The 26,161-nt window shown below is 45.3% G+C and overlaps 1 protein-coding gene across 1 annotated transcript; it reads right to left on the bottom strand.

The window, feature by feature from the left end:
* Window positions 1–66: 66 nt before the first annotated feature.
* Window positions 67–24,950, bottom strand: LOC133546738 (dnaJ homolog subfamily A member 2). Its single transcript, XM_061892556.1, has 9 exons — window positions 24,761–24,950; window positions 16,774–16,833; window positions 13,614–13,843; window positions 12,718–12,798; window positions 12,515–12,648; window positions 12,254–12,450; window positions 5,564–5,708; window positions 5,372–5,499; window positions 67–865 (listed from the first exon to the last, which is right to left on the bottom strand). The coding sequence occupies exons 1-9, from the start codon at window positions 24,836–24,838 to the stop codon at window positions 677–679; spliced, it is 1,242 nt and encodes a 413-aa protein (XP_061748540.1). The 5' UTR covers window positions 24,839–24,950; the 3' UTR covers window positions 67–676.
* Window positions 24,951–26,161: the final 1,211 nt, after the last annotated feature.

The raw sequence follows: 26,161 nt of genomic DNA, 5'->3' as shown, positions 1-26,161 counted from the left end.
AAAATAGCAAAGTTGACCAGTAAATATCTTCTTTGCATATTTCCAGGGTGGAATGAGGAGACTAAGTGACTGCTTCAAACATTTATTCAACAATTTCAACACTTTGAGGCGCGTCTCCACGAGTCTGCTGTACGAGTGCAGGAACCAAAGCTCTTTATTTATTAGACATGCACACGGTCTCAGCACAGATGCAGGCCACTTTGTATTTTTCCTTTTTTTTTTTAATTTAAGTTTTTTAAATGTACGCGTTTTTTGTTTTTAAAAACCACACCACTTGGAATACAGGCGCCAAAGCAAGTGGAGGAGAAAGAAGCACACGATGAAGGTGTGTTGTCAGGGTCTAAAAACTTAAAGCGGATGTGGGGGGGGGGGGGGGGGGGTTGAAAGTAAAAACCTAGACGGATAATCAAGTTATAAAAAACAACTCATGACTGGCGCCGGGTGGATGAAAAGGTTTAAATTATTGTATATTCTATGGAAAAACAAAAATGAAGAGAGGAGACATTCTTCTGTGCAGAGGATCCAGTGCCCCCCCCCCAGAGGACATACTGTAAGGGGGGGGACACGGGATCAGTGCAGCCGCCTCTTTAAATACCTGATCAAGTCTCTAGATGTGATGCAAGCCCTCACGACGTCGCTCCGTGCCACGCCCTCCTTCCCCCGAGCAGGTGGGAGACTACTGGTGGGCGCACTGGACCCCGGGGCCGTGGGGGCCGCCCTCCTCGTCGGAGCTGTCGTTGTAGGCTTCCCTGCGGCCGCCCGACGAGGAGCCCTGGCTGACGTCGTAGTCCTGCAGGTCCACTTCCTCCGTGTCGCCCGTGATGATGGGCGCCTCTGACCGTGATGGCAGCATGTCCTCCAGCTCCTGCACGCACACGCCGCCACCTACTTTAGGACTTGCTAATCACCCATGTTTGTGTCACTACCTACTTTAGGATTCGCTAATCACCCATGTCATGTGTCACTACCAACGTCTAAGACTCGCTAATCACCCATGTTTTGTGTCACTACCAACGTTTAGGACTCGCTAATCACCCATGTCCTGTGTCACTACCAACGTTTGGGACTCACTAATCACCCATGTTTTGTGTCACTACCAACGTTTAGGACTCGCTAATCACCCATGTTTTGTGTCACTACCAACGTCTAGGACTCACTAATCACCCATGTTTTGTGTCACTACCAACGTCTAGGACTCACTAATCACCCATGTTTTGTGTCACTACCAACGTCTAGGACTCGCTAATCACCCATGTTTTGTGTCACTACCAACGTTTAGGACTCGCTAATCACCCATGTCATGTGTTGCTACCAACTTTAGGACTCACTAATCACCCATGTTTTGTGTCACTACCAACGTTTAGGACTCACTAATCACCCATGTTTTGTGTCACTACCAACGTTTAGGACTCGCTAATCACCCATGTCCTGTGTCACTACCAACGTTTGGGACTCCTAATCACCCATGTTTTGTGTCACTACCAACGTTTAGGACTCGCTAATCACCCATGTTTTGTGTCACTACCAACGTCTAGGACTCACTAATCACCCATGTTTTGTGTCACTACCAACGTCTAGGACTCACTAATCACCCATGTTTTGTGTCACTACCAACGTCTAGGACTCGCTAATCACCCATGTTTTGTGTCACTACCAACGTTTAGGACTCGCTAATCACCCATGTCATGTGTTGCTACCAACTTTAGGACTCACTAATCACCCATGTTTTGTGTCACTACCAACGTTTAGGACTCACTAATCACCCATGTTTTGTGTCACTACCAACGTTTAGGACTCGCTAATCACCCATGTCCTGTGTCACTACCAACGTTTGGGACTCGCTAATCACCCATGTCCTGTGTCACTACCAACGTTTGGGACTCGCTAATCACCCATGTTTTGTGTCACTACCAACGTCTAGGACTCACTAATCACCCATGTCATGTGTCACTACCAACGTCTAGGACTCACTAATCACCCATGTCCTGTGTCACTACCAACGTTTAGGACTCGCTAATCACCCATGTCCTGTGTTGCTACCAACGTCTAGGACTCACTAATCACCCATGTTTTGTGTCACTACCAACGTCTAGGACTCACTAATCACCCATGTTTTGTGTCACTACCAACGTCTAGGACTCGCTAATCACCCATGTTTTGTGTCACTACCAACGTCTAGGACTCACTAGTCACCCATGTCATGTGTCACTACCAACGTCTAGGACTCACTAATCACCCATGTTTGTGTCACTACCAACCTATGGGATTCACTAATCACCCATGTTTTGTGTCACTACCAGCGTTTGGGACTCGCTAATCACCCATGTTTGTGTCGCTACCAACGTCTAGGACTCACTAATCACCCATGTTTGTGTCACTACCAACGTCCAGGACTCGCTAATCACCCATGTCATGTGTTGCTACCAACGTCTAGGACTCACTAATCACCCATGTTTTGTGTCACTACCAACGTCCAGGACTCGCTAATCACCCATGTTTTGTGTCACTACCAACGTCTAGGACTCACTAATCACCCATGTTTTGTGTCACTACCAACGTCTAGGACTCACTAATCACCCATGTTTTGTGTCACTACCAACGTCTAGGACTCACTAATCACCCATGTTTGTGTCACTACCAACCTATGCGATTCACTAATCACCCATGTTTTGTGTCACTACCAGCGTTTGGGACTCGCTAATCACCCATGTTTGTGTCGCTACCAACGTCTAGGACTCACTAATCACCCATGTTTTGTGTCACTACCAACGTTTGGGACTCGCTAATCACCCATGTCATGTGTTGCTACCAACGTCTAGGACTCACTAATCACCCATGTCCTGTGTCACTACCAACGTTTGGGACTCGCTAATCACCCATGTCATGTGTTGCTACCAACGTCTAGGACTCGCTAATCACCCATGTTTTGTGTCACTACCAACGTCTAGGACTCACTAATCACCCATGTTTTGTGTCACTACCAGCGTTTGGGACTCGCTAATCACCCATATTTGTGTCGCTACCAACGTCTAGGACTCACTAATCACCCATGTTTTGTGTCACTACCAACGTCCAGGACTCGCTAATCACCCATGTCATGTGTCGCCACCAACCTTAGGATTCACTAATCACCCATGTCATGTGTCGCCACCAACTCTAAGACTCGCTAATCACCCTGGTTTTGTGTCGCTACCAACTTATGGGATTCACTGATCACCCATGTCCTGTGTCACTACCAACTTTAGGACTCGCTAATCACCCATGTTTTGTGTCACTACCAACGTCTAGGACTCACTAATCACCCATGTTTTGTGTCACTACCAGCGTTTGGGACTCGCTAATCACCCATGTTTGTGTCGCTACCAACGTCTAGGACTCACTAATCACCCATGTTTTGTGTCACTACCAACGTCCAGGACTCGCTAATCACCCATGTCATGTGTCGCCACCAACCTTAGGATTCACTAATCACCCATGTCATGTGTCGCCACCAACTTTAGGACTCGCTAATCACCCATGTTTTGTGTCACTACCATTGTTTAGGACTCGCTAATCACCCACGTCCACCCAAGTCTTTTGCATTTAGAAAAAAATCCTGATATGACTCCTTTAATGCGCCTCATAATCCGGTACGCCTTTTGTATGAAAGTAGACCTGTCTAGACCCGCTCATCGGTAGTGCGCCTTATGGTCCGGGAAATACGGTAAGTAATGGAAGTATTTTTCTTTATATCGATTAATAATGGTGACACATAAGAATCGAAAACAGGTTTCTTTTGACACCCCGACTGCTTTCCTGCACCTTCATTGTCTAGGTCAGAGGTCGGCAACCTGCGGCTCTTTGATCACTCTGATGTGGCTCAGCTGCATATTTTCCGACCCCCAAACTTTCCGGGAGGTTTCTGGAATTAAGTGCCTCTCCCATAAATCTCCCTCCCGGGGTAACATTCTCCGATTTTCACCCGGACAACTGCATTAGGGGCTTGCCGTGACGGTAGCGCATTTTACGTCCTCTTGAATATGTTGTCGCGCCCGCTTTTACAGCAGGCTATCTGCGTGCCAGACAATCACATCTAGTAGACCGTGGTCTCTATTTACACACACGAGCGACTGCAAGGCATACTTAGTCAACAGCCATACAGGTTACACTGAGAGTTGTGATATAAACAACTTTAACACTCTTGCTAATATGCGCCACACTGTGAATCCACACCAAACAAGAATGACAAACATATTTCGGGAGAACATCCGCACTGTAACACAACAGAACAAATACCCAGAATCCCATGCATCCCTAACTCTTCTGGGCTCCATTATGCACCCCCGCTACCACCAAACCCCGCCCACCTCAACCGACGCATGGAGGGAGGACGGTTTGGTGGTAGCGGGGTGTATAATGTAGCCCGGAAGAGTTAGCGATGCATGGGATTCTGGGTATTTCTTCTGTTGTGTTTGTTGTGTTACAGTGCGGATGTTCCCCCGAAATGTGTTTGTCATTCTTGTTTGGTGTGGGTTCACAGTGTGGCGCATATTAGTAACAGTGTTAAAGTTGTTTAAACGGGCACCCTCTGGCTGTTGAACAAGTATGCCTTGCAGTCACGTGCGTGAGTCTGCAGAAGCCTCATACAACATGTGACTGAGCAGGCAAGACGTTCGTACAGGTTGCAGAGGGCGCTGAAGGCGGTGCCATCCTGGCACGCCCTTATTATTGTTGGTTGGGTGAAAATCAGCAGACATTCCAGAGAACGGGTGCTTTGAAATTCGGGAGCCTCACGGAAATTTTGGGATGTTTGGCAAGTGTGATGCTGTCAAGCTGCTTTCAAATAAAACTTGCGGGCCGCACTAACATTGCATTTTCATATTAAGGTGCGGGCCGCGTATCTGAGACCTCTGGTTTATTATACATAGCACAAAGCAAAAAAAAAAAAAAACTCGGTATGCAAGAATGACAAACACATTTCGGGAGAACATCCGCACTGTAACACAACATAAACACAACAGAACAAATACCCAGAATCCCATGCATCCATAACTATTCCGGGCAACATTATACACCCCGCTACCACCAAACCCGCCTTCCTCCGTGCGTCGGTTGAGGTGGGCGGTAGCGGGGGTGTATAATGGAGCCCGGATCAGTTAGGGATGCATGGGATTCTGGGTATTTGTTCTATGTTATTTCATTTTAAATTTCCAAACAGTTTTGTGGCTCCCATTGTTTTCTTTATTTTGTGAAAGGGATCAAAATGGCTGTTGGAGTGGTGAAGGTTGCCGACCCCTGGTCTATGTCATGTGGTGTTGCATGCATTGTGCTGACACACCACGCTCCATTCACATACGGAGAACTATGAATAGAATGAAAGAGTCTGTCCTACCGTCAGTTTCTCTGGACTGATCCAGTTGTTGCTGGGGAACTGCACGTCGAACTTGACGTACAAGTCTCCCTTCTCAAAGGGGTTCCGGTACTGAGGCATGCCCTCCCCTCGCACCACCCTCACCGAGTCTGCACGGGGAGAAAGGAACAGTCGGCACTTTCCCGCGGCGAGACGAGAAGGGGGCTGGGTTACCTGGCTCGATGACCTTCCCGGCGGGGTACTTGACCACGATCTGTCTGCCGTCTAGATGCTTCAGCATGAACTGGAAGCCGCACAGCGCCTCCACCAGGCCGATCTTGTGGTTCATGAACAGGTCGTTGCCTTCTCGCCTGAACGTCTGGACCGGGGAGAAAAAAGGAAAGCGTCTCAGGCAGGAAATAGCGACCGCCTCGGACAGGAAGAGGCGCACGGCAACCTTGTAGAAAAGCAGGCTTCGCTACACATATTAAAAACACAGCAAAAAAACATGTTGCCCTCCTTGGTGCCTGGGCCGATATTCTGTAAGTCAATTAACAGGATGATAAATGAAAATGAAGTGGATAATCAGCGTATGTTAGCGAAGGAAAAGAGCATTTTTAGTCGTAAAAACAAACAGTAGTCATGTAAAACTCCCAACAGTTGTGTGAACGCTCCAAATCTTTCACACATGGTTTTTGTAGTAAAAACAAACAGTAGTCATGTAAATCTCCGGAGGTCCGTAGGCCATGGATGAAGTGCTGGCTGTCCAGAGTCGGGACCCGGGGTGGACCGCTCGCTTGTGCATCGGTTGGGGACATCTCTGCGCTGATGACCCGTCTTCGCTTGGGATGGTCTCCTGCTGGCCCCACGATGGACTGGACTCTCACTATTATGTTAGATCCACTATGGACTGGACTCTCACTACTATGTTAGATCCACTACGGACTGGACTCTCACTATTATGTTAGATTCACTATGGACTGGACTCTCACTATTATGTTAGATCCACTATGGACTGAACTCTCACTATTATGTTAGATCCACTATGGACTGGACTCTCACTATTATGTTAGATCCACTATGGACTGGACTCACACTATTATGTTAGATCCACTATGGACTGAACTCTCACTATTATGTTAGATTCACTATGGACTGGACTCTCACTATTATGTTAGATCCACTATGGACTGAACTCTCACTATTATGTTAGATCCACTATGGACTGAACTCTCACTATTATGTTAGATCCACTATGGACTGGACTCTCACTATTATGTTAGATCCACTATGGACTGGACTCACACTATTATGTTAGATCCACTATGGACTGAACTCTCACTATTATGTTAGATCCACTATGGACTGAACTCTCACTATTATGTTAGATCCACTATGGACTGGACTCACACTATTATGTTAGATCCACTATGGACTGAACTCTCACTATTATGTTAGATTCACTATGGACTGGACTCTCACTATTATGTTAGATTCACTATGGATTGGACTCTCACTATTAGTTTAGATCCACAATGGACTGGACTCTCACTATTATGTTAGATCCAGTATGGACTGGACTCTCACTATGATGTTAGATCCACTATGGACTGGACTCTCACTATGATGTTAGATCCACTATGGACTGGACTCTCACTATTATGTTAGATCCACTATGGACTGGACTCTCACTATGATGTTAGATCCACTATGGACTAAACTTTCACTATTATGTTAGATCCACTATGGACTAAACTTTCACTATTATGTTAGATCCACTATGGACTAAACTTTCACAATATTATGTTAGATCCACTATGGACTAAACTTTCACAATATTATGTCAGACCCATTCGACATCCATTACTTTTGGTCTCCCCTAGAAGGGATTTGGGGGTGGGGGTGGGGGGGGAGAGGGGGGTGTTTGCCCACATATGCGGTCCTCTCCAAGGTTTCTCATACTCATTCACATCAACGTCCCACTGGGATGAGTTTTTCCTTGCCCGATGTCGTCGTGGCTTGTGCAGCCCTTTGAGACACTTGTGATTTAGGGCTATATAAATAAACATTGCTTGATTGATAGATATTTAAATGCTTTGAGTTATGATTTGTATTCATGTGCAACATATATGCTTACAGACAGAATACATTCTGTTTTTATTATTTTTTGTTTCACTTAACTTGGTAGTTAAAAGTTTACGCTTCAATTACAATGTTAAAATATGCGAGGAATATGAGTTTATAGCATTTGAAAGGGGATACTTGCATTATTATGATTATGTATTAGCAATGGTTAACTTGGTCTAAAAACATAATAGCAATAATATTGCTTATCGACAGTCAATATATCGTCAATCAAAATGTATTACGGCCTTGGTTAACCAGCATGATTCAAACAGGTGTACTGGACTGCGACACCTAGTGGTGAGCCTGAGCATTGCAGCCAGCTGACATGACAGGACTTGACAGCAGATAAGAGTATCAGACGCTGCCTGCTGTGTGGAGGGTGGAGTCGGTGCTCTTTAAACATCTTTCTTCTTCAAGCTCGCAGCACAAGCACAGTACTTGCCCGACATGTAGTTGATCATTGCTGCCCTCCACCGCAGAATAATAGTAACAAGGTTATAATCAGAAGTCCATCCATCATCCATCCATCATCTTCCGCTTATCCGAGGTCGGGTCGCGGGGGCAACAGCCTAAGCAGGGAAACCCAGACTTCCCTCTCCCCAGCCACTTCGTCTAGCTCTTCCCGGGGGATCCCGAGGCGTTCCCAGGCCAGCCGGGAGACATAGTCTTCCCAACGTGTCCTGGGTCTTCCCCGTGTCCTCCTACCAGCTGGACGTGCCCTAAACACCTCCCTAGGGAGGCGTTCGGGTGGCATCCTGACCAGATGCCCGAACCACCTCATCTGGCTCCTCTCGATGTGAAGGAGCAGCGGCTTTACTTTGAGTTCCTCCCGGATGGCAGAGCTTCTCACCCTATCTCTAAGGGAGAGACCCGCCACACGGCGGAGGAAACTCATTTGGGCCGCTTGTACCCGTGATCTTATCCTTTCGGTCATGACCCAAAGCTCATGACCATAGGTGAGGATGGGAACGTAGATCGACCGGTAAATTGAGAGCTTTGCCTTCCGGCTCAGCTCCTTCTTCACCACAACGGATCGGTACAACGTCCGCATTACTGAAGACGCCGCACCGATCCGCCTGTCGATCTCACCATCCACTCTTCCCTCACTCGTGAACAAGACTTCTAGGTACTTGAACTCCTCCACTTGGGGCAGGGTCTCCTCCCCAACCCGGAGATGGCATTCCACCCTTTTCCGGGCGAGAACCATGGACTCGGACTTGGAGGTGCTGATTCTCATTCCGGTCGCTTCACACTCGGCTGCGAACCGATCCAGCAAAGCTGAAGATCCCGGTCAGATGAAGCCATCAGGACCACATCATCTGCAAAAAGCAGAGACCTAATCCTGCGGTCACCAAACCGGAACCCCTCAACGCCTTGACTGCGCCTAGAAATTCTGTCCATAAAAGTTATGAACAGAATCGGTGACAAAGGACAGCCTTGGCGGAGTCCAACCCTCACTGGAAATGTGTCCGACTTACTGCCGGCAATGCGGACCAAGCTCTGACACTGATCATACAGGGAGCGGACCGCCACAATAAGACAGTTCGATACCCCATACTCTCTGAGCACTCCCCACAGGACTTCCCGAGGGACACGGTCGAATGCCTTCTCCAAGTCCACAAAGCACATGTAGACTGATTGGGCAAACTCCCATGCACCTTCAAGAACCCTGCCGAGATAGAGCTGGTCCACAGTTCCACGACCAGGATGAAAACCACACTGTTCCTCCTGAATCCGAGGTTCGACTATCCGGCGTAGCCTCCTCTCCAGTACACCTGAATAAACCTTACCGGGAAGGCTGAGGAGTGTGATCCCACGATAGTTGGAACACACCCTCCGGTCCCCCTTCTTAAAGAGAGGAACCACCACCCTGGTCTGCCAATCCAGAGGTACCGCCCCCGATGTCCACGCGATGCTGCAAAGTCTTGTCAACCAAGACAGCCCCACAGCATCCACAGCCTTAAGGAACTCCGGGCGGATCTCGTCCACCCCTGGGGCCTTCCCACCGAGGAGCTTTTTAACTACCTCAGCGATCTCAGCCCCAGAAATAGGAGAGTCCACCACAGATTCCCCAGGCACTGCTTCCTCATAGGAAGACGTGTTGGTGGGATTGAGGAGGTCTTCGAAGTATTCCTTCCACCTATCCACAACATCCGCAGTTGAGGTCAGCAGAACACCATCCGCACCATACACGGTGTTGATAGTGCACTGCTTCCCCTTCCTGAGGCGGCGGACGGTGGTCCAGAATCGCTTCGAAGCCGCCCGGAAGTCGTTTTCCATGGCTTCCCCGAACTCCTCCCTTGTCCGAGTTTTCTCCTCCGCAACCGCTGAAGCTGCACACCGCTTGGCCTGTCGGTACCTGTCCACTGCCTCCCGAGTCCTATGAGCCAAAAGGACCCGATAGGACTCCTTCTTCAGCTTGACGGCATCCCTCACCGCTGGTGTCCACCAAGGGGTTTTAGGATTGCAATGTTTACTCTAATAACACAAAGCTGCCATGCAGGCTATTTCTTTCTTTAAAAAATAATAAGTGAATCAAAATCCATGTCATTATGAATTATTGACCTCGGCTTTGCTCCTGCTGCCTTTTTAAAACAGCGTCCATGCATGCTAGCTTATGTTAAACCATGCCTGCGCCCGAAAAATACGCTGCGCCTTATGTATGCGTTAAACACAGAAATAACACCCGTAACTGACACGGCGCCTTTTAATACGGTGCGCACTATGGTCGCGAAAAGGCGGTATAGTGGCTTTGATAACGGGAACCGGTTCTCAAAAAGGGATTAGAATCCAACGGAATCGGTTCTTTTCTTATCGAACAATGGGGAGAACCGGTTTTGAACATCATCCCTAGCAATCGGCCAAGACCGCTTCTTGATAAGCGCCATCAACTTGCCAAGACAAATGATTACAGTAACTTTCAACCTCTGCTTCAAACGAGGAAGTAGCATCTCTGTACGAGGGCACAGTTGACGCGCATTGTCAGAATAATTGTATCTAAGTTATCACAAAACTGTTTCAATGAGTTCCCGGCGAGCAACCAAAAACTGTCTTTGATCTTACCAATCAAAAGGATTGTAAAACTCTACTGTGTAGGATGGGAAGCGACATAAAGGTGTCGGGTGTCCTTGATGTGTTGTAATCCACAGGAAGATTTTGTCTTGATAAATGCCATCAACTTGCCAAGACAAATGATTACAGTAATTTTCAACCTCTGCTTCAAACGAGGAAGTAGCATCTCTGAACGAGGGCACAGTTGACGCGCATCGTCAGAATAATTGCATCGAAGTTATCACAAAACTGTTTCAATGAGTTCCCGGCGAGCAACCAAAAACTGTCTTTGATCTTACCAATCAAAAGGATTGTAAAACTCCACTGTGTAGGATGGGAAGCGACATAAAGGTGTCGGGTGTCCTTGATGTGTTGTAATCCACAGGAAGATTTTGTCTTGATAAATGCCATCAACTTGCCAAGACAAATGATTACAGTAATTTTCAACCTCTGCTTCAAACGAGGAAGTAGCATCTCTGAACGAGGGCACAGTTGACGCGCATCGTCAGAATAATTGCATCGAAGTTATCACAAAACTGTTTCAATGAGTTCCCGGCGAGCAACCAAAAACTGTCTTTGATCTTACCAATCAAAAGGATTGTAAAACTCCACTGTGTAGGATGGGAAGCGACATAAAGGTGTCGGGTGTCCTTGATGTGTTGTAATTGACAGGAAGATTTTGTCTTGATAAATGCCATCAACTTGCCAAGACAAATGATTACAGTAACTTTCAACCTCTGCTTCAAACGAGGAAGTAGCATCTCTGAACGAGGGCACAGTTGACGCGCATTGTCAGAATTGTATCTAAGTTATCAATCAATCAATCAATGTTCACTTATATAGCCCTAAATCACTAGTGTCTCAAAGGGCTGCACAAACCACCACGACATCCTCGGTAAGCCCACATAAGGGCAAGGAAAACTCACACCCAGTGGGACGTCGGTGACAATGATGACTATGAGAACCTTGGAGAGGAAAGCAATGGATGTCGAGCGGGTCTAACATGATACTGTGAAAGTTCAATCCACAATGGATCCAACACAGTTGCGAGAGTCCAGTCCAAAGCGGATTCAACACAGCAGCGAGTCCCGTTCACAGCGGAGCCAGCAGGAAACCATCCCAAGCGGAGGCGGATCAGCAGCGCAGAGATGTCCCCAGCCGATACACAGGCAAGCAGTACATGGCCACCGGATCGGACCGGACCCCCTCCACAAAAAACTTTGTGTTTCAATGATTCCCGGCGAGCCAAAAAAAAACTGTCTTTGATCTTACCAGTCAAAAGGATTGTAAAACTCCACTGTGCAGGATGGGAAGCGACATAAAGGTGTCGGGTTTCCTTGATGTATTGTAATCCACAGGAAGATTTTGTCTTGATAATTGCCATCAACTTGCCAAGACAAATGATTCATTTTCAACCTCTGCTTCAAACGAGGAAGTAGCAGCTCTGAACGGGGGCACAGTTGACGCGCATTGTCATAATTGCATCTAAGTTATCACAAAACTTTGTGTTTCAATGATTCCCGGCGAGCCAACAAAAACTGTCTTTGATCTTACCAATCAAAAGGATTGTAAAACTCCACTGTGTAGGATGGGAAGCGACACAAAGGTGTCGGGTTTCCTTGATGTGTTGTAATCCACAGGAAGATTTTGTCTTGATAATTGCCATCAACTTGCCAGGACAAATGATTCATTTTCAACCTCTGCTTCAAAAGAGGAAGTAGCAGCTCTGAACGAGTTGACACATACCTCGTGTTCCTTCTCCTGCAGGACGAGGACGATGTCGCCCGGCTCCACTCCGGGCGCCTGGTCCGCCTCGCCGCCGAAGGTGATCTTCTGGCCGTGTTTCATGCCTTTGTCCACGTGCACCTCCAGGATCTTCACCTCCTTCACCACCTTCTTGCCCTCGCACTTCTTACAGCGGTCCTTCTCGCTGATCACCTCGCCTGTGGAGGGAAGCGGAAGTGAGAAAGCGGGCGGGCGGCGAGCGTCGTTTGATGCCAGGCCTACCTTCGCCGTTGCAGTCGGTGCAGACGGACTGCATCTGTTGGACCATGCCTGGCGCCAGCTGCCTGATCATGATGCGCATGCCGCGCCCTCGACACGCGCTACATTTTTGTACGGCGCCCGTCTTGCCGCCTTGCCTGCACATACACCACAAGTACGCTTTAGAAGTATGTCGTCACGGCGAGGGGCCGGTGGCCATGACGTACCCGTTACAAGTGCTACAGAGTACATTCTTGCTGAGTTGTAGTTTGGTCGTCTTCCCGTTGTAAACGTCCTCCAGTGACACTCTGGGGGGGGGGGGGGGGAGAGAACATATTTATTATTAACAAGTATTAGAGGAGCGCTAGGCCTAAAATCCAAATTGCAGCCTTCAGTTAGAACGATATTAGGGATGTCACCGCATGAACATTTCTTATCCCAGTTATTGTGGTTAACATTATTATCGCGGTAATTTATATGTGCTCATAATTAGGGACTGGATGTCCCTTTGGGACCGAGGACCCTATTGAATTTCTAGCGTTTTATTCTTTCTTTATTATTATTCCGCAGCTTTGAACTGTAATTTGACCCCCTTAACATGCTTCAAAACTCACCAAACTGGACACACACATCAGGACTGGCGAAAATTGCGATCTAATCAAAAAACCTAACGTTTATTTGTGCCTGTTAGTGTTATTACCTTACAATGGCCTTTCTTTTTTTACGGTTTCAGTTTCACATATCCCTCAGTAAATTCACCAAAACGCCACCATGGAGTTAGTCTGTCTCGCTGATTGGAGAGCTAGCTTGCGTAGCTAGTGGGTCCATGGCGATGACTTCTGTTTTGTTAGATGAGACGTTTTACTGCCGTGTTACCGACACCCTCGGCTCGCGGGCCGTAGTTTGGACACCACTGGTTTAAACCGCACCGCAGCTTAGCCACGTGGAGATACTGTGATCACGAGTTGCGTATCGCACGTGGTATGGTGAGTTTACCTGCAGGTTCCTACCCCAAATGTGTACAGGTGATGTTATACCACGTCTTACTTGTTATACCACGTCTTACTTGTTATACCACGTCTTAATTGTTATACCACGTCTTACTTGTTATACCACGTCTTACTTGAGCGGATGCACCATGTCCTCCCCTCTCCTGCGCCCGCCGTTGCGCGAGCGGCTGCCCTGGCCTCCCATGAAGCCGAAGAGTCCGCCGCCGAAGATGTGCGAGAAGATGTCGTCCATGCCGGGGCCGCCCCCGCCGCCTTCCCGCAGGCCCTGCTCGCCATAGCGGTCGTACAGCTCCTTCTTCTCGGGGTTGGTCAGCACCTCGTAGGCGAAGCTGATTTCTTTGAACTGTGGAGACAATAGCAAATCATAAAAGACTAAAAAAAAGAGACCAAGTTAAAAACTAACATCTCAATTCTGCGAGGATAACAGGGGCCAAAAAGGGGACCTTAAACACTGCATCTTCGTACTGTACAAGGTAGGGCTGGGCGATATAGAATATTGGAGTATACGTTCTCACGCAGTTGCTTTTAGCTGCGGCCATTACACTACAGGCTCTTACTCGTTGTTGTCTCTTCTCACAGAGACATAAAACAAGCGCACCTTCTTACATACGTCACACACTGTCGCGCATGCAACGTCACACACCTGGTAAAGTTAGTTGTGATGCTAGGGGAGCTGTGCGAGTGGTAATACGAGAGAAAGAAGGTGCGAATCTGGTAACAAATGAAGGAAGAATTAATTCCAAAGAAAAACAGCAGGGGGTCCATCGTCTGGCGGTGGTTTGGCTTTAAGCGGCAAGATGTCGAACGGACAAGTCTAAAATGTCAAGCAGCAAAAGCGTTGCTACAAAAAGTAGCAGCACTGCTAATTTGGAGCTTTTGAAAAGTCACCCGCTAGAGAACGAGGAGTGCTTGAAACTCCGCATGTCAACATCTTCCACCGGTGCCACACCATAAAAATGCCCAAGCAACCATTTCCAGATCAACACCGTATTGAAAAAATAGTCAACAACAGAAGGAGACAACGTCCGCAGTGACCTACCACATAGAAAAGGACATACACTGTTTCCTTGAATTGTATATAGTATGCGCCTGCCTAGAATTACTGCTGGGTCAAACTCGTTTCGCACAATAATTAGCGCATGCTTAGCATTACCGCCGGCTCGGGATTAACGCCGGGTCAAACTCGTTTTGCAAAATATTATTTTTATTAGCGCATGCCTAGAATTTCTGCCAGGTCAAACTCGTCACGTCAGGAGTGACACTTTACCTGTCATAATCTTCAAAATGGAGGAGGCTGATTTCAATCATTTGAAATCGCATAAAGGGAAGAAGATTAAGAGCTATTCAGTAGGATTTAACATCCAAGCAATTGAATATGCTAAAAAGAACAGTAAGCAGCTATGTTTTATTAAAGGGGAACATTATCACAATTTCAAAAGGGTTAAAAACAATAAAAATCCATTCCCAGTGGCTTGTTGTATTTTTTGAAGTTTTTTTTTTAATTTTACCGGTCCCCGAATAGCCCCAAAAAAAAGCTTTGAAGTCCTTGATTTTCACTATTTGCGATGCGACTGTCCATTTCCCTGTGACGTCACACAGTGCTGCCAATGTAAACAAACAATGGCAGAAACCACAGCAAGATATAGCGACATTAGCTCGGATTCAGACTCGGATTTCAGCGGTTTAAGCGATTCAACAGATTACGCATGTATTGAAACAGATGGTTGGAGTATGAAAATATTGAAGAAGAAACTGTAGCTATTGAGCGAATAGCTATTGACGCTATTCATGGCCATAGCATGGCCGAATAGCTGCGTTAGCATCGCCGGTAAAATGTGAAGACCAAACGATCAGGACTTTTGCATCTTTTGACACTGGAGCAACTTAAATCCGTCGATTGGTAAGTGTTTGTTTCGCATTAAATATGGGTGGAAGGAAACGTGATATAGTTGCAAATGCATCTGCAGGTTATCCATACATCTCTGTGCCATGTCTCCTTTAGCACCGCCGGTAAATAGCATGTTAGCATCCATTAGCGTAGCATGTTAGCATCGATTAGCTGGCAGTCACGCCGCTACCAAATATGTCTGATTAGCACATAAGTCAACATCAACAAAACTCACTTTTGTGATTTAGTTGACTTTATCGTTGCAAATGCATCTGCAGGTTATCCATACATCTCTGTGCCATGTAAAATGTGGAGACACTCTGGCACATTCAATAAGGTTCTGGCGGCAGACACTTTGGCATCTTGGGGCCAGTGGTGCAACTTGAATCCCTCCCTGTTAGTGTTGTTACACCCTCCTACAACACACCGTCGAGGCATGATGTCTCCAAAGTTCCAAAAAATAGTCGAAAAAACGGAAAATAACATAGCTGAGACTCGGTGTTTGTAATGTGTTGAAAATGAAAATGGCGGCTGTATTACCTCGGAGACGTCATTTCTGACGTCATCATCACATGAGTGATAAACAGAAAGGCGTTTAATTCGCCAAAATTCACCCATTTAGAGTTCGGAAATCGGTTAAAAAATTATATGGTCTTTTTTCTGCACCATCAAGGTATATATTGACGCTTACATAGGTCTGGTGATAATGTTCCCCTTTAATACACCGTAGCTGCGTGTGTCAAATATGAGTCATTAAATGACTCCCGCCTCCTGGTGGTAGAGGGCGCTAGTGATCCTTCTTGCGAGAATTCGGCTGCATAAGAAGTGACAACAAGCAGCAAGCGTGAGCAGCGATCGTTTATGTTGTCCTCTCGCTTGCACTTTTAACATGGAGGATTACATATCTAAAATAAAACAGTTTTCTAAACTGGACTTTCAATGGAAGCAGGAGGTAATAAAGGAAGATCTCCATGGAGACAGAGAGACTTTTAAAACTGAAGAAAGATAAGGAAGACTTCTATAAACAAGTTATCGATGCTTTTGATCAGAAGGAGCTGCACATGGACTTCATTTATAAGTAAAGATAAGACCATAATAACGTTTTTTTTATTAAACGTGCTTTTCATGATGGTATCCTTACATCACACTCAAATTTATAAGCGCAGGCCTAAATTTACTGCATGCCTTTGGTAAACGCCGGAGTGAGAAGAGATTTTAAAATAATTAGCGCCCCGGCGGCAATTCAAGGAAATAAGGTAAGCATCACTGCAAATCAAAATGATCAACCAACCATCCATTTTCTACAGCTTGTCCCTTTTGGGGTCGATATGGTCATCTTTAAAGACATAAAAATATATTCCTAAGACAACAAAGATCTAACTTACCTTGTCACCAGCATTTGGGTTCTTGTCAGGGTGGTACTCTTTGGCCAGCTTCCTGTACGCCTGTCAAAATAAAGTTAGAGCTTCATTTGCATCTTGATAAAAAAATATATATATTTTTGACACTGAATTCATTAAACATAATTTTTTGCATTTGAATTGTGTAAATGGAGTTGGAGTTTTTTTTTACATCAAATTATGCTGAGAGTTTCAGTGAACAAAAATGAGTGGACAAAATTTGTGTGTTTAACATTTTGTTTTTAGATGTTTTAAAATGAACTGCGTATAAATTTAGTGTAAAAAAAAAAATAAAAAAAAAATAAAAAATCAGTGCCGAAATGTTTGTTGCTTTAAAACTCAAGAGTCACCACTATGGAGGTTAATTTATGGCTTTATTACCAAAAACCTTATTTGACACTGAATGACAATTTAATTGAAAATATTGGTTGAAATATAGTGTTTTGAAATTCAATGCAGAAATATTAATTTCTTCAAAACTCAAGACTCACTTCCGGTAAGTGATATTAAATTTAGGCTTAAAACTTGGACAAACTTTATTGATCCACGAGGGAAATTGTTCCACACAGTAGCTCAGTTACAAAGGATGGAAAGTGTAAGAATGGAAATGATAATGCAGGTATAAAGTAGACTAAAAATGTATCGTAGTAGCATTATAAAATATTACTAATATTTACATATTATATGTAGGGTTGCAAAATTCCGGGAATATTCAGAGTTGGAAACATTCCATGGGAATTAACGGGGAGTATATGGGAATTAACAAAAATGAATGGGAAATTAAATGGGAATAAACATTGAATGCAACATGCTAGATATGCAACATGCAAATTCAATAGAATTTCAACCCTGCACTGTGCATTCCTCCATCACATGTGCAGTGTGCACAAGTGCCCCATAATATATAATTAACGTAATCCCCCATTAATTCCCATGAACAGTGTCCAACTTTGAATAACCAAAAAATGGTCAACATTTCCAAACTTCCCGTGGTAAACTTCCGGACAGTTTCCGGAAATTTACCAGAAACTTTCCACCCCTTTGCAACTCTAATTATTAGAGATGTCCGATAATATCGGATTGCTGATATTATCGGCCGATAAATGCTTAAAAATGTGATATCGGAAATTATCGGTATCGGTTTAAAAAAGTAACATTTATGACTTTTTAAAACGCCCGTTGTATGGAGTGGTACACGGACGTAGGGAGAAGAACAGAGCGCCAATAAACCTTAAAAGGCACCGCCTTTGGGTGCAGGCCCAATCACATAATATCTACAGCTTTTCACACACACAAGAGAATGTAACGCATACTTGGTCAACAGCCATACAGGTCACACTGAGGGTGGGCGTAAAAACAACTTTAACACTGTTACAAATATGCGCCACACTGTGAACCCACACCAAACAAGAATGACAAACACATTTCGGGAGAACATCCACACCCAGAAACCCTTGCAGCACTAACTCTTCTGGGACGCTATAATAAACACCCCCGCTACCACCTAAACCTCCTCATGCTCTCTCAGGGAGAGCATGTCCCAAATTCCAAGCTGCTATTTTGAGTCAATAATAAATATGGCATGTCAATCAATCAATGTTTATTTATATAGCCCCAAATCACAAATGTCTCAAAGGACTGCACAAATCATTACGACTACAACATCCTCGGAAGAACCCACAAAAGGGCAAGGAAAACTCACACCCAGTGGGCAGGGAGAATTCACATCCAGTGGGACGCCAGTGACAATGCTGACTATGCGAAACCTTGGAGAGGACCTCAGATGTGGGCAACCCCCCCCCCTCTAGGGGACCGAAAGCAAAGGATGTCGAGCGGGTCTAACATGATACTGTGAAAGTTCAATCCATAGTGGCTCCAAGACAGCCGCGAGAGTTCAGTTCAAAGTGGATCCAAGACAGCAGCAAGAGTCCCGTCCACAGGAAACCATCTCAAGCGGAGGCGGATCAGCAGCGTAGAGATGTCCCCAACCGATACACAGGCGAGCGGTCCATCCTGGGTCTCGACTCTGGACAGCCAGTACTTCATCCACAGTCATCGGACCGGACCCCCTCCATGTTGGCATTTTTTTTCATAACTTGAGTTTATTTATTTTGGAAAACCTTGTTACATTGTTTAATGCATCCAGGGGGGCATCGCCACAAGATTAGGCATAATAATTTGTTCATTCCACGACGGTATGTATCGGAATTGGTTGATATTGGAATCGGTAAGAAAGAGTCGGACAATATCAGAATATCGGCAAAAAAGCCATTATCGGACATCTCTACCAATTATATGTACAGTATATAATATATACTGATAGATATATTCCACATAAAAGAGCAACACAAAGAAACTTAGTGATATTGTCAGCATAAACACAACCAAAATGATTTAATTACATGGAATCAGTGTCAAAAAAGCTACCACAACAAGAACACAAATTTACCCTCCACATAAGGTAACTTATATTAAAGTCCTACTGAAACCCACTACTACCAACCACGCAGTCTGATAATTTATATATCCATCCATCCATTTTCTACCGCTTATTCCCTTTAGGGATCGCGGGGGACGCTGACGCCTATCTCAGCTACAATCGGGCGGAAGGCGGGGTACACCCTGGACAAGCCGCCACCTCATCGCAGGGCCAACACAGATAGACAGACAACATATATCAATGCAACACATGCCAATACGGCCGCTTTAGTTGACTAAATGGCAATTTTAAATTTCGCGCGGAAGTATCACGCTAAAACGTTGCGGTATGACGACGTATGACATCACGCATTGTAGAGGACATTTTGTTCCAGCGCCGTTCCCAGCTATAAGTCGTCTGTTTTCCTCGCATAATTCCACAGTATTCTGGACATCTGTGTTGCTGAATCTTTTTCAATTTGTTCAATGAATAATTGAGACATCAAAGAAAAAAAAAAAAACTTAGATTTATCTCGCGCTTTTCTAAACACTCAAAGCGCTCACAGAGAAGTGGGACTCAACATTCATTCACACCTGGTGGTGGTAAGCTACATCAGTAGCCACAGCTGCCCTGGGGTAGACTGACGGAAGCATGGCTGCCAGTTTGCGCCCACGGCCCCTCCGACCACCACCTATCATTCATTCTCCAGTGTGAGCGGCACCGGGGGCAAAGGGTGAAGTGTCGTGCCCAAGGACACAGCGGCAGCGATTTTTTGGATGTCAATAGGTGGGAAGCGAACCTGCAACCCTCAGGTTTCTGGCCGGCCGCTCTACCCACTACGCCAGGGGTGCCCACACTTTTTCTGCAGGCGAGCTACTTTTCAATTGACCAACTCGAGGGGATCTACCTCATTTATATTTATTTATTTATGAAAGAGACATTTTAGTAAACAATTTAAATGTGTTTAATGATAATACAAGCATGTGTAACACATATAGATGTCTTTCTTTCACGAAGACAAGAATAAAAGTTGGTGTATTACCTGATTCTGATGACTTGCATTGATTGGAATCAGACAGTAATGATGATAACGCCCACATTTTCAAATGGAGGAGAAAAAAAGTTGTCCTTTCTGTACAATACCACATGAAAGTGGTTGGTTTTTGGCATCTAATTCATTCAGCTTCCATACACTTTACAAGAAAAACATTGGCGGCAAATTCCGTAGCTTGCTTGATTGACATTCACGGCACCCGAGGGTCTTGTGAGATGACGCTGGCTGCTGCCAGTTCATTATTATGAAAAAATGACAGAGAGGAAGGCGAGAAACACTTTTTATTTCAACAGACTTTCGCGCCGTCCCTTCCGTCAAAACTCTAAAGGCCGACTGCACATTTCCTATCTTCACAATAAAAGCCCTGCTTCATGCTGCCTGCGCTAACAAAATAAGAGTCTGGGAAAGCTGGCGTGCACAAGTGATGTGCACGCCAGCTTTCTGAGGGATCGCTTGTGCACGCCAGCTTTCCGAGACTCTGTATTTAGTTAGCGCAGGCAGCATGAAGCAGGGCTTTTATTGTGAAGATAGGAAATGTGCAGTCGGCCTTCAGAGTTTTGACGGAAGGTACGGCGCGAGAGTCTGTTGAAATAAAAAGTGTTTCTCGCCTTCCTCTCGGTCATATTTTCATAATAATGATCTTGCAGCAGCCAGCGTCATCTCACAAGACCCTCGGGTGCCGTGAATGTCATTTAAGTGACGTCTTGGTGAAGATTGATGATCACTAATTTTTAAGTCTATTTTTTTTTTTAAAGCCTGGCTGGAGATCGACTGACACACCCCCCGCAGCCGACTGGTAGCTCGCGATCGACGTAATGGGCACCCCTGCACTACGCCATGGCGCCCCAAAGAAGAAAGCTGTAGGTGGGAAGCGGTGTTTTGCGGCCGCCTTTAGCAACACAAACACAGCCAAAGTTTCATTGTTTACATTCCCGAAAGATGACAGTCAAGCTTTACTATGGAACAGAGCGTTCAAGCGAACACGGTTGGATTGGACCACACACACAAAGTACAGTGTATTATGCAGCGATCATTTCGAAAGATTGTGTTTCAAAGAGGGTCCCTTGCGAAGGGCAGAGATGGGCATCGCCACCACCCGTCGACTGGTGCTGAAGAAAGGTGCGGGGCCCACCTTCAGGTTGTACACGTACAACCATATAATCTCACTAAAACACTAGTAACACAATAAGCAGATAAGGGATTTTCCAGAATTATCCTAGTAAATGTGTCGAATAACATCTGAATCGCTCCCACTGTATAGTCTTTTTTTTCTACTCCTTCACTCTCATTTTCCTCATCCACGAATCTTTCATCCTTGCTCAAATTAAAGGCCTACTGAAATGAGATTATCTTATTTAAACGGGGATAGCAGGTCCATTCTATGTGTCATACTTGATCATTTCGCCATATTGAAAGGATTTAGAGAACATCGACGATAAAGTTCGCAACTTTTGGTCGCTAATAAAAAAGCCTTGCCTTTACCGGAAATAGCAGACCATGTGCGCGTGATGTCACGGGTTGTAGGGCTCCTCACATCCTCCCATTGTTTATAATCATAGCTTCCAGCAGCAAGAGCTATTCGGACCGAAAAAGCGATGATTTCCCCATTAATTTGAGCGAGGATGAAAGATTCGTGGATGAGGAAAGTTAGAGTGAAGCACTGGAAAAAAAAAAGGGACAGCTCCAGGTGGGGGCAGTGGGAGCATTTCAGATGTAATTAGACACATTTACTAGGATAATTCTGGAAAATCCCTGATCTGCTTATTGTTTTAATAGTGTTTTAGTACTCAAGAACTCCTTTGTCCCACACGCCATTAGACTGTACAACTCCTCTCTGGGACAGGGGGCGGGGGGTACTAGGATGACAGGGGATTCAAAACATTAACAGTGCAATACGTTTTCATAACATGGTCACTACTGCCTACTTTGTTTTGTTATATTCTTATTTTACTGTTATATTGTTATTCCCATTGTTTTTATTCTTTTTGTAATATTTCTCTATTTTGTTTCCTTTTAAACCCCCATTATTTAATTTTACTCTTTTTTTAAATTGATCTCAACTCTGTACACTGCTGCTGGAATTTTAATTTTCCTGAAGGAACTCACCTGAAGGAATCAATAAAGTACGGTCTATCTATCTATCTATCTAGTGAGATTATAAAGTAATACCTGAAAGTCGGATGGCTACGGTGAACGCCAGTGTCTCTGAGAGAAGCCAAGATCACAGCTGCCTTTTTGAGCTGCAGGAGGAGGTCGCACAATCCACTGAAGTCTCCGGTAAGAGCCGACTTGATATCACAATTTTCCCATCCAAAAACTTGCTGGATGACGTAGAGAAACATGTTCGCTTGACCGCTCTGTGTTAAAGCTTCACAACAAACAAAGAAACACCGGCTGTGTTTCGGTTGCTATTGTGTTTCAGTTGCTAAAGGCAGCTGCAATCCACCGCTTTCCACCAACAGCATTCTTCTTTATTGTCTCCATTATTAATTGAACTATTTGCAAAAGATTCAGCAACTAAGATGCCCAAAATACTGTGTAAATATGCGATGAAAAGAGACGACTTTTAGCCGTGTGTGGTGCTGGGCTGAAATGTTGGCTCCAGCCAATAACGTCACAAGCACGCGTCAACATTACGCGACGTTTTTCAACACGATACCTCGCGGGAAATTTAAAATTGAAATTTAGTAAACTAAACCAATGGTATTGGCATGTGTTGCAATGTTAATATTTCATCATTGATATATAAACTATCAGACTGCGTGGTCGCTAGTAGTGGCTTTCAGTAAGCATTTAATGGGGAAATCGTTGCTTTCTCGGTCCGAATCGCTCTAGCTGCTGGTGGCTATGATTGTAAACAATGTTCAGAAGTGAGGAGCTCCACAACTTGTGACGTCACGCGCCCATCGCCTGCTACTTCTGGTACAGGCAAGGCTTTTTTATTAGCGACCAAAAGTTGCAGACTTTATCGTGGATGTTCTCTACTAAATCCTTTCAGCAAAAATATGGCAATATCACGAAATGATCAAGTATGACACATAGAATGGACCTGCTATCCCCGTTTAAATAAGAAAATCTCATTTCAGTAGGCCAATACCAGCCATCGAGTACACGAGCATAATTACACAGTATTCCAGACATCTGTGTTGCTGAATTTTCTGCAGTTTGTTCAATTAATAATGGAGAAGTCAAAGTAGAAAGATGGAGGTGGGAAGCTTTTAGCCTTTAGCCACACAAACACAGCCGGTGTTTCCTTGTTTAAAACTCTCAAAGGTGAAGCTTTATTATGGAACAGAGCGGTCAAGCGAACATGGATCCCGACAACATGTCAACCGGAAGGTTTCGGTGAGAAAATTGTAGTAATAAGTTGGCTCTTACCGTAGTTATGAGCGGAGCCTGCTTTCTGCTGCGGCGACTATTACCTTCTCCTACGGAGACACTGGCGGTCACCACACCCCTCCGACTTTCAGGTACTATATAATCTCACTAAAACACTAGCAACAAAATAGGCAGATAAGGGATTTTCCAGAATTATCCTAGTAAATGTGTCTAATAACATCTGAATCACTTTTTTTTTCTTTTCTAGTCATTCACTCTCAATAACCTCATCCACGAATCTTTCATCCTTGCTCAAATTAATGGGGAAATCGTCGCTTTCTCAGTGCGAATCGCTCTCGCTGCTGGTGGCCATGATTGTAAACAATGTTCGGATGTGAGGAGCTCCACAACCCGTGACGTCACGCGCACATCGTCTGCTACTTCCGGTACAGTTAAGGCTTTTTTATTAGCGATTAAAAGTTGCAAACTTTATCGTCGATGTTCTCTACTAAATCCTTTCAGCAAAAATATGGCAATATCGCGAAATGATCAAGTATGACACATAGAATGGACCTGCTTTAACTGATCAATACCAGCCATTGAGTACACGTGCTGGTCTGAATCACGTGTCAGGTGGGAACACAACAGTGACGTCACAGTATCCGCCGATGACGCAAGCGCGATGAAGAGAGCAGCTTATTTCACACCGGAAGTTGCGTAACACAACTTTTCATAAATACATATTTCTTTGGTTCGACAATAACACAATTATTTAAATCGCGAACCATTTCTATTAGCGTCGTAAGATGACGCAAAGCACAGCAACGGGTATCGACTAATCAGCAAAACGCCAGTATTGCCGGCAATTAATGAAATAAACTGCGATAAGTCAAGTCAAAGCTTTTAAGAAAATAAAAGCTTTTAAGAAAATAAAAGCTCTTGACAGGCTTTATTAGCGCCATGACAACATGAGTGTTGCTACGGGAGATCACTCAAGTAAACTACACGGCCTTTTTACTTAGAGTCTTTTTATATGTAGTTAGATACAAGTGATTAGAAACAAATACGGTGTTTGTCGCCGCATCGTCACGAGTGTGCGGGCCGGCTAGCACGCGGCTAATGCTAAGGAGCTAACGACGCACTTCCTGGTTCCAACTTAACGACGGCGGCCGCGCACCCACCTTCTTCAGTTCGTTCTCGGAGGAGGACGGCGACACGCCGAGGATGTCGTAGAGCTTGGTGTCGGCAACACTGGCCATGGCGTCGCTGCGGATGTTGCTGAGCGGGGAGAAGGTGGACGGACAAAGAGACGGAGCCGGTGGGAAAGCTTTCGCTCGCTTCCTACTTCCACTTCCGCTGAGTCAACCTCGCCGCGCGCCTGCTGTCGCCATCCAGCGGTCAAAATATGACATTGCAAGCAGTATCAGCGTTATGAGACCGGCGGGTTTAGATTTGATGATTAAAAAAAAAAAAAGATTTAGAGCAGGGGTCGCCAACCTTTTTGAAAGCAAGAGCTACTTCTTGGGTACTGATTAATGCGAAGGGCTACCAGTTTGATACACACTTAAATAAATTGCCAGAAATAGCCAATTTGCTCAATTTACCTTTAATAAGTAAATCCATCCATCCATTTCCTACCGCTTATTCCCTTTGAAGTCGCGGGGGGCGCTGGTGCCTATCTCAGCTACAATCAGGCGGAAGGTGGTGTACACCCTGGACAAGTCGCCACCTCATCGCAGGGCCAACACAGATAGACAACATTCACACACTAGGGACCATTTAGTGTTGCCAATCAACCTATCCCCAGGTGCATGTCTTTGGAGGTGGGAGGGGCCTATCCCCAGGTGCATGTCTTTGGAGGTGGGAGGGGCCTATCCCCAGGTGCATGTCTTTAGAGGTAGGAGGGGCCTATCCCCAGGTGCATGTATTTGGAGGTGGGAGGGGCCTATCCCCAGATGCATATCTTTGGAGGTGGGAGGGGCCTATCCCCAGGTGCATGTCTTAGGAGGTGGGAGGGGCCTATCCCCAGGTGCAAGTCTTTGGAGGTGGGAGGGGCCTATCCCCAGGTGCATGTCTTTGGAGGTGGGAGGGGCCTATCCCCAGGTGCATGTCTTTGGAGGTGGGAGGGGCCTATCCCCAGGTGCATGTCTTTGGAGGTGGGAGGGGCCTATCCCCAGGTGCATGTCTTTGGAGGTGGGAGGAAGCCGGAGTAGAACCCACGCATTCACGGAGAGAACATGCAAACTCCACACAGAAAGATCCCGAGCCTGGGATTGAACCCAGGACTACTCAGGACCTTTGTATTGTGAGGCAGACGCACTAACCCCTCTGCCACCGTGAAGCTCATAAGTAAATCTATATATATATAAAAAATGGGTATTCTGTCTGTCATTCCGTTGTACATTTTTTTCCTTTTACGGAAGGTTTTTTGTGGAGGACAAATTATGAAAAAACATTTAATTGAACGGTTTAAAAGAGGAGAAAACACGAAAAAAAAAGAAAATTAAATTTTGTAACATAGTTTATCTTCAATTTCGACTCTTTAAAATTCAAAATTCAACCGAAAAAAATTGAAGAGAAAA

Source organism: Nerophis ophidion, linkage group LG02 (assembly GCF_033978795.1).
Source record: "Nerophis ophidion isolate RoL-2023_Sa linkage group LG02, RoL_Noph_v1.0, whole genome shotgun sequence".
In the NCBI taxonomy this organism is placed as follows: Eukaryota; Metazoa; Chordata; class Actinopteri; order Syngnathiformes; family Syngnathidae; genus Nerophis; species Nerophis ophidion.
This window is presented reverse-complemented; position numbering and strand designations above follow the sequence as displayed.